The sequence below is a fragment of the Phoenix dactylifera genome, chromosome 5, assembly GCF_051530095.1.
Source record: "Phoenix dactylifera cultivar Ajwa chromosome 5, Ajwa_hap1_PhDact_Kaust_v1.1, whole genome shotgun sequence".
Classification (NCBI taxonomy): domain Eukaryota; kingdom Viridiplantae; phylum Streptophyta; class Magnoliopsida; order Arecales; family Arecaceae; genus Phoenix; species Phoenix dactylifera.
Window position 1 is genome coordinate 7,376,811 of NC_143194.1, and position 8,771 is coordinate 7,385,581.

Genomic DNA, 8,771 nt, shown 5'->3' on the forward strand with positions numbered 1-8,771 from the left:
ATCCTTTGGTTGTTTGAACCATGCCGCACACTTCGCTGCTGACCGAGCAAGGATTGATCATGTGATTGCTTATTATTTTGATCCAGGACTGGTACTTGTCTGACCATCATTCGGTTCCTCCAGAAAATTTTCCGAGCTGATCTCCATGACGTACGTTTTAGTAGGAGCCTCCATGAATAAATAGTAAGCCCGATCTGGTCATGACACCTTGTCCTGACCCCATCGTCAATGTGGGTATGTAGTTGGGTGCCGGGCTAAAATGTTGGTCCGAATCCAAAGAGCACAATCCAAGTTGGTTTGATGGACTAGGCCTTGATCAATCTTAGGCCGGGTATTACAGTGTCCGCCCTCTGACGCAAAGACACGGCGTCCGAGTACTCAATCATCAAGTTGTGGATTAGGTTGATCTCTAAATTGGATTTGAGATTATTATAAAAGGAAGTCAATGTGGCTTCATCAAGCCACGACGAGTAGAGTCTTCTTCCTCCTACAATACCTTTCTTTACTTCGGGAAGTTCTCACTGTAAGGTTTTCTAGCTGGAAAGACATGGAGCATATGCTTTCCCGTTGAGTTGAGTCTTCTTCCTCCTACAATACCTTTCTTTCCACTACAAGAAACTTGGATATTAGCAACGCTTTTTTTGGCTATTAGCGACGCTTAAAAGCGTCGGTAGAAACTGTTGCTGGAAATTGGACCCGGGGGCAGTCTTCGGTCGAGGAGAGGGAGCGGCGATGAGTTCTCACGGCGGGGCGGCGGTCCGTCGGCGAGCGGCGTCCTCCGTCTGGGGCGGTCGGAGAGAAGGGGCGGCAGGTCCTCGTGGCGAAGCGGCGATCCGTCAGTTGGCGGCGTCCTCCGTCCGGGTGCCTGCACACGAACCGGTGGCCGGGTTTTCCGGCGCCGGCCCTCCGACGCTCAAGTCAGGGAGGGGGCAAATAGTGTAGAAAGGGAGATAAATAATGTCTGTAGAGTGTATCAATCTTCCAACCCCCTCCTGAGAGGCCAAGGCTCCCTTTTATAGGCGGGGGTCGGTTTACCTGCGATGTAACAGGGCGAGGCCGTAGTACGGCTCGGCATGTTGTTCAGGTCGGCGCATGGTCAGGCGAATCATTGCTCTGATGTCGGCGGTGAGGGCGTCGTATAACCCGAACTAGCACGCTGTCAGACGAATTATTGCATTGGTGTCGGAGGTATGGCCGAGATCGGAGACTTATCATAGTTGACTAGACTCTGCTGGGCTGATTTGCCGTGGAGAGCTGAGAGTCCGTAGATGACAGGAGCCATGCGCATTTATGGTGGAGTAAGCCGGAGATCCGCATTTATTGTGGAGTAAGCCGGAGATCCGCATTTATTGTGGAGTAAGCCGAAGATCCGCATTTATTGTGGAGTAAGCCGGAGATCCGCATTTATTGTGGAGTAAGCCGGAGGGTTACAGCGACCATGCGCAATAAATGCCAGAGGGGCGTCAGGGTATGGTCCTCGGCCAGACCTCTGAGGCGCACGGCCGTAGTAGGTGGCTGACAAGAGTAGACCTCGAACATCGGGGTTTTTCTTAGGTCGGAGGTCTCGAGGTCGGGCGTTCCGAAGTCGGACGCCGACTTCGGCCGTCCGGGGTCGGAAGTTGTACAGCTTCTTAGGGGCATTTATGTCATTTGGGAAAAAATCTTATTCCCCCCAACATTACCCCCCGACTTCCGAGTTCGAGCGACTTGTGGGCTCGGACGTGGGAAGTAAAGTCTGTCACTGAGGTTGGGGGGCGAGTCTCGTCCGCCCCCTTGTGCTTCTCGGAGCTTTCATGGTGAAACCTGCGCCCTTTGGCATCTCGAGGCTGCTTTATTCAGTGAGCTTACGATGAAGCTCGTATCATTACGCTTCTTGAAGCGGAGGTGGCGTCTCTTGAATCGCCAGGATCGCCTTACGGCGGATTAATGATGGGGGTCCTCGAGCTCGTCGAGGCGGTGCCTCAATCCCGTAATCGAGGCTTCTCGCTCATTAATGAGTGTGCCGTTACGGGGTTTAAAACGGACACGCGGCGTGACCCAAGGTCGGACGCTTCCGATTTCGTGTTACTGGATCACAATTCCGGAGAGGTGGAGGCCACATCGAGGCTCCACGTGTCCCAGATCTTATTAAATGAGGGGAGCGGGGCGGCGTCCGCTCGTTCCTCAAGACGATTTGATTTTGCAGACCCATGATGAGGCCCCGAGATCCGACGGGACAACGCTTCGATTTCGTACCCGATTTATTAATCCGGAGTGAATACGGTGCCTCGGCTTCCGAGGTCGACACGTGGCGCAACCCGATCGGGGGATGGGAACCGACCCCATCGATCTGGGCCGTCAGGGGGGTCTATATAAACCCCTCGAGGTTGCCCTAAAGGTCTTGTTTGGCTGCTTCTTATTTTCGTTGCCTTTCTCCCTTGCTTCCTTTCTCAACCGAACCTTGCCGTCGGTGCCCGGAGCGATTTCCGGCGATGTCCAGTAGGTTTTCACCCTGTTTTCACTAGGGTTTCCTCTTTTCTTCTCCTCACTAGCTTCCATTTTCCGCTTTTTTTAACTTTTATTTCGTTCTTCTGTGGGAATGGGTTTGGGTCCTGAGGAAGTGGGATCGAGCCTGTCGGGGGAGGAGTTGGAGCTGATCCGCTCCCGGTTCTTCTTCCAGCCCGGGTTTCGTCTTGAAACTGCGGGGCCGGAGGACAGGGTGACGCAGCCGCCCCCAGGTCGGATCGCGGTCTACCGCGAGACACTTTGGGCTGGCCTGCGTTTTCCCGCCCATGAGTTCGTGAGCCAGCTGCTGGCCGAGTACCAGCTCGTCCCGGCGCAGTTGGCTCCGAACTCGTGGAGGACCATAATCGGGTTTTTGTCCCTGTGCCTCGGGCACGGGATCCCGATCTCGGTAGGCCTCTTCCGCCGGTGTTTTCTGTTAAAGAAGAACCCGGCGGATGCAGGGTGGCTATACTTCGCCTTTCGGGGCGGTATGTCACTCTTCCAGGGTGCCCCTTCCTCGATTCATGAGTGGAAGGGGAAGTTTTTCTTCCTGGCGTCCGAGGCGCCTTGGGGGTTCGACCCGAGGTGGGGGAACCCTCGGTTGAAGACCCTCAATAAGCTCTCCGAGCCCTCGAGGAGGGAGCTGAGGACCCTGGACTCCGTGCGAGCCCTCGGGAGGGGCAACGACCTGACCGAGCTCCTGCGGGAGGACGCCCTGGCGAGCGTAGGTCTGAGCTCGGCGCGCCCCGAGGGTAAGGGTGGTTACATTATTTTATTTTTTCTTCGTTCTTTGCTTTTACTGTCACTGGTCTGACACTTAACGAAATTTTGATTTCAGATATTCCCCGCCTGCCGACCAGCAACACATCACTTTTCTCTCGCCTGAGGAGGCGAGAGGCCGAGGCCGGGGGAGCTAGGCCCCAGCCCCGGAAGAGGGCGAGGTCGGACGGCGCCTCCAGTTCAGCCGGCACGAGTGGCCCCGAGGCGGGGGCCCCTGCAACTGACCCGAGGCGGGAGCGGGTCGTTAGTGATGCGGGCCCGTCGGCCCCTCCTTGCCCTGCCCCCCTTGCCCAGCGGGGGGAGTCGTCCATGGCCCCGCAGCAGCCAGAACCCGGGCTTGCTCGAGGCCCCGAAGCGAGCGGCTCCGGGACCTCGGGCCCGGTCGTGCCGAGCTCTTCCCGGGCTTTCCGAGAAGAGTCGGTCGAGCCAGACTCCCCTATTCCCGAGGGGAGCTCGGCCTTTCAGGATGCCGAGGTCGCGCGCTCCATGTTGCGGCGTGCGGTACTTCCAGCGGACCGGGCCGTGTTCCGGAATGTTTCGCTGGAGGAGGTCGTTGGCAGCGCTTACTGCAACACCGCCCGGGTAAGCTTCCTTCTTAATTTCCTTGAGTTACTAGCGTACTTGTGTGCTTTTCAACTCACAATACCCTCGTTTCTTTCTTTTCAGCATATTCTCGAGCTCGACACCTTGGCGTTCATCGCCCACGGGTGTCGGGAAGAAGTCCGACAGCTCGGCCGACAGCTGGAGCCGACCAAGAAAAGAGTCGCCGAGCTGGAGGCGGCGTTGGCCGCGGCCGAGGCTCGGTGGGCGGCCACCGAGGCTGAGCGCCTCGCTATGGCGGAGGGGCTCGGGGAGGAGAAGGCCGCCCACGCCCTAACCAGGTCAGCCTTGCGCGGCACGGAGGCGCGCTTAGGGGAGGTCCAGGCCGAGGTCGCGGCCCTCAAGTATGAGGACGGGGTCTCCCGCCTCCGAATCGAGCAACTTGAGGCCCGGGAGAGGAGGGCACTCGAGCGAGCCGAACATGCCGTGGAGCTCTTCAAGGAGTCGCAAGAGTTCCGCGACATGTTGGAGGAGGAGACAGTGGACGGGTTCCTCCGAGGTTTCGAGAACTTCCGGGCTCAGATGCGCCGGTACTTCCCTCAGTACGACCTCTCGACGGTCCGTCCGAGGGAGGACCTGGGCCTGGGGTCCGACGTGGAAGCCCTCCCCGCCATTTTGACATCCGAGGCGGGGATATACGAAGAAGACCCCGCCGAGCCTTCGACGGGGGCGGCCGAGGCGGTTGGCACCATAGAGGCGGCTCCGGCGGCCGAGACGGACGCCGTCCCGGAGGCGGTACCCGAGGCCCCTGCCCCCGACCCCGAGCCTATGCCGGCTGAAAACCTCGAGATCATCAATGTGCCGGACGACCCCCCGGACGTTGCTCCCGCCGCTTAGGACTTAGCGTATTTTTCCTTTCTTTTTCATTGTATCCGAGGTCGGCTCTTAAATGGTCGACCTCCAATTTTGTAATCGGCCTTCGGCCTTCTGTTAATGAAAAACACTTTCATCATTATGTGTTTGCCTTTCTTTTTTGTTGCGAACGAGGCTAGAGCCTTAGCTAACTGACTCGACGACCTCTAACTTCACATCTTAGTTTTCGGTTTGCTTAACGAAGTTGTCCCCTTTTCCCGGGCTATGTCTTACCCTTCTCGGGTTCCAGTCATTCCGACCAAAAGGAGCTCCGAGTCTTAGGTTTTTTAGAAAATTCCTCTAAGTCCCATAGCTCGGATCTAAGAATCGTGGAAGTCATCACGTTTAGCCTTTAGAGAAATCCCAAGGCATCGAGGTCGGGCCTTAGCCCTTCAAGTAAGACCGGACTAGGTCTATGCCTGCTGCTATTCGGAGATTTCAGTCGGGTTTCCGAACTTAACTCCGAACCCCTCGTAGGGAGCGCGGGCTAATAAGTAAGTCATCGTCGAAGGTTTTCGTAGTTATCGTTCTCGGACTCTGCCGAGATCTCGGTGAGCAAGGCTGGGATTTCCAAAAATTGCCTTGGTATCCATGTTTGGCTGATACACTCGTGGTCGGGACCACTTTCTCAGCTAGATGTCGGAGTTTACGTAGAAGAGCCGAGTTGGGCCCTAATTTATGAAGCCTTCGTACAGATTGCGGAGACTTGATGAACGGAGCCTGCATAATGTAGTTAGGGGGTCGATCTTAAGCCGACCCATTGGAGAGGCCCGACTTTGGGGCGAGATAAGACTCCAACGTTGGGATTCCGCTCAACAATATGTAGATAAAATTTAACAAGGAGGGCGTCTAGCTGGATGTACCTCTTGCATTCTCCGAGTCACGCTTCGCATGGTGGAGTAGGTTGCCTCCTTTCCTCGTTGACCTCTGGAGTCATTTTGACTTAAAGGGGGGCTCGGGATTCTCACGGACCCAACAGCGCCCACCGAGGTTGAGAGGATTTGGCGAGGCTTTATTGAATTGTAGCTCTCTGCGAGGTCGAGGGAGTTTCAGACCCCATGGTAAGACCTCGGGCGCCTCAACCTTGGTCGAGGGATCTTGCGTCAGGTCGGCGAGTCCGTGGACGCTTTGCTGACCTGTGGTGCCTCCCGTGGCCGAGGGAGTTTGGGACTCTACGGTCGACCCTCGGGGCATCCCGACCTTAGTCGAGGGATCGTTCGTCAGGTCGGCGAGTCTGGGCACGCTCTACCGACCTGCGACGCTTTTCGAGGTCGAGGGAGTCTGGTTCTCTACGGTCGACCCTCGGGGCATCCCGACCTTAGTCGGAGAATAGCTCGCTTCGGGGATCGGAGATCGTCGACCGCTCCCGGGGGTCCACTTCGTGGCGCCCCGGGTGGAGCCACCCTTTCCACCCCTTACGGCTTCTTCCCGAGGTCGAGGGAGTCTGGTTCTCTACGGTCGACCCTCGGGGCATCCCGACCTTAGTCGAGGGATCGTTCGTCAAGTCGGCGGGTCTGGGCACGCTCTACCGACCTGCGACGCTTCCCGAGGTCGAGGGAGTCTGGTTCTCTACGGTCGACCCTCGGGGCATCCCGACCTTAGTCGAGGGATCGCTCGCTTCGGGGATCGGGGATCGTCGACCGCTCCCAGGGGTCCACTTCGTGGCGCCCCGGGTGGAGCCACCCTTTCCACCCCTTACGGCTTCTTCCCGAGGTCGAGGGAGTCTGGTTCTCTACGGTCGACCCTCGGGGCATCCCGACCTTAGTCGAGGTAGGAGAACGAGCCGAGCTCGTCTGGTCAGAGAGGACCGTGCTCATAGGGGGAAGTTGATGGAGAACGAGCCGAGCTCGTCTGGTCAGAGAGGACCGTGCTCATAGATGGAAGTTGATGGAGAACGAGCCGAGCTCGTCTGGTCAGAGAGGACCGTGCTCATAGATGGAAGTTGATGGAGAACGTGTGGAGTGACTGATTAAAACCCCGTTTGATTTTGATGAGCTCAAAGCATTTGAGTATATCGTGTGATTACTAATGAATTCAATTGAGTGTTTCAGTGAAAATCCTGCTCAAGTGTTTCTAGACATGGTTTACAGTATTTTGGATAAGTTAAGAAGTCTGCTGAACCAATGTCTGAGACTCGAGTCGACTCCCGAGTTTCACGAGTCGACTCCAAGCGTATCAAGGTCACTGGCACGAGCTCGAGTCGACTCCTAATCAGTATGAGTCGACTCCGACTGAAAACAGACAGAAGGATAGAAGAGCAGTCTTTCAGATCTGAGATTCGAGTCGACTCCAGTGGAACGCGAGTCGACTCCCAGCGGTACACAAAGAAAGAGTCAGAGAGTATTTTATGGACTCTGAGATTCGAGTCGACTCCAGTGGAACGCGAGTCGACTCCCACCGGTGCACAAAGAAAAAGTCAGAGAGTGTTTTATGGACTCTGAGATTCGAGTCGACTCCCGCATTACGCGAGTCGACTCCAAGATTGTGCGACCATCAACAGAGAAAACCATGTTACTGCCACTGAGATTCGAGTCGACTCCCAGACAGCTCGAGTCGACACCAAGACAAGCTTCACGTCAAAAGGCAGAAGACCAACTTTCGGAAACTGAGAGCCGAGTCGACTCCAAGGAAGTTCGAGTCGACTCCAAGACTGGATGAGCCAAAAGACAGAGAATCGGGAGTTCGGGCTCTGAGATTCGAGTCGACTCCCAGGACAGTCGAGTCGACTCGAGAGGGCAAAATTCAAATTTGTATCCACGGTCTACAGAGGAAAAGCCGACTCCAAAATTGCCAGGTCAGCGCCAGAAGTTGGCGAGTCGACTCCGGGCCAAGACGAGTCGACTCCCAGTCGTGACGGCAACTTTAATTCAAACTTGGAACAGTTGCCGAGTCGACTCCTGAAAAGCTTGAGTCGACTCCCGCTACAGCCGAGTCGACTCCTGATCGCGCGAGTCGACTCCAACCCACCAACGGTCACATTGTCAGGCTGCGCAGAGTGTGCAGAACGGCCAGAAAAAGTGGAGTAACGGCTAGTTTCCGTGGGGGTTGGCTTAAATAGCCACAGAAGACTGTAGCAAAATAGAGAACATACATTCCACTCCAAGCATTCAAGTCTTCAAGCTTTGCAAGTGCTCTTCAACGAGAAAAAGGGGAGATCAGCATTTACTGCGCCACCAACTTCTCCCCAGCATTCAAAGCTTCCTCCTCCTACATTCAAGTCGATCACTCATCCAAGAGGAGACCAGAGTCAAGAAGCCATTCCTCTACTTAAGCTTAAAAGCGTTTGAGGGCTTCTAAACTCATCCTTGAATATATTGTTTCATACCTGCTTTTGAGAAGCTTATTTTCTGTTTTCTTTCTACTACGTGTATTTACTTGGTTCAATTGGGGGATTGAATCAAGGGGATAAAGGTTAGTTGGTGAGCCAGTTTTAAAACCAACGTGTGAAAGGGTTTGATTGTGAGCCCGGGAAAACAATCGGGGTTGGTTCTAGTCGGTGAGCCTGGGAAAACCGACCGAGTTCGTTGTTAGCTCGTAAAACAACAAGTTTGGTTGTGAGCTTGCAAAACAACCGGCTGTAATCCAAGGGGGTTATAGTGTATTCCCAAGAGAAACTTGGGGAGTGGACGTAGGAGCAAGGGATAGCTCCGAACCACTATAAAACTTGTGTTTGTGATTGATTGTCTCTTCCTCTTCTCATTTCATATTGCTCACAGCACATAGTAATTAATTAAATAACTTGGCATAGTTTTTAATTAATCATCCATAACGTTTTAAATTATCCAAATTGTTTTAAAACCCAATTCACCCCCCCCTCTTGGGTTGTCTATCTGGGCAACAGGTGGTATCAGAGCCAAAAACTCTTCCACTCAAGAGTTAAAAGATCAAAATGACAACCCCATTTGGATCTTCTCACATTGAGGGTCAGTCCACCCAAAGACCCCCTTTCTTCAATGGATCCGACTACTCATACTGGAAGGCTAGGATGAAAATATTCATCCAAGCCCAAGACTATGAGATGTGGACCATTGTTGTAAATGGCCCATACATCCCAT

The 8,771-nt window shown here is 54.7% G+C and overlaps 1 protein-coding gene across 1 annotated transcript; it reads left to right on the forward strand.

Moving 5' to 3' along the window:
• The first annotated feature begins 1,685 nt into the window (after positions 1-1,685).
• On the forward strand, positions 1,686-5,467 carry LOC148703349 (uncharacterized). Its single transcript, XM_089931133.1, has 3 exons — positions 1,686-3,236; positions 3,323-3,507; positions 5,450-5,467. Exons 1-3 carry the CDS (start codon positions 2,579-2,581, stop codon positions 5,465-5,467), a joined length of 861 nt encoding a protein of 286 aa, XP_089787259.1. The 5' UTR covers positions 1,686-2,578.
• The last annotated feature ends 3,304 nt before the right edge of the window (positions 5,468-8,771 follow it).

Coding starts and splice junctions, on each gene's coding strand:
- LOC148703349 (XM_089931133.1), top strand. CDS start 2,579: ATGGGTTTGGGTCCTGAGGAAGTGGGATCGAGCCTGTCGGGGGAGGAG. Junction 3,237..3,322: donor GAGCTCGGCGCGCCCCGAGG/GTAAGGGTGGTT, acceptor TTTTGATTTCAG/ATATTCCCCGCCTGCCGACC.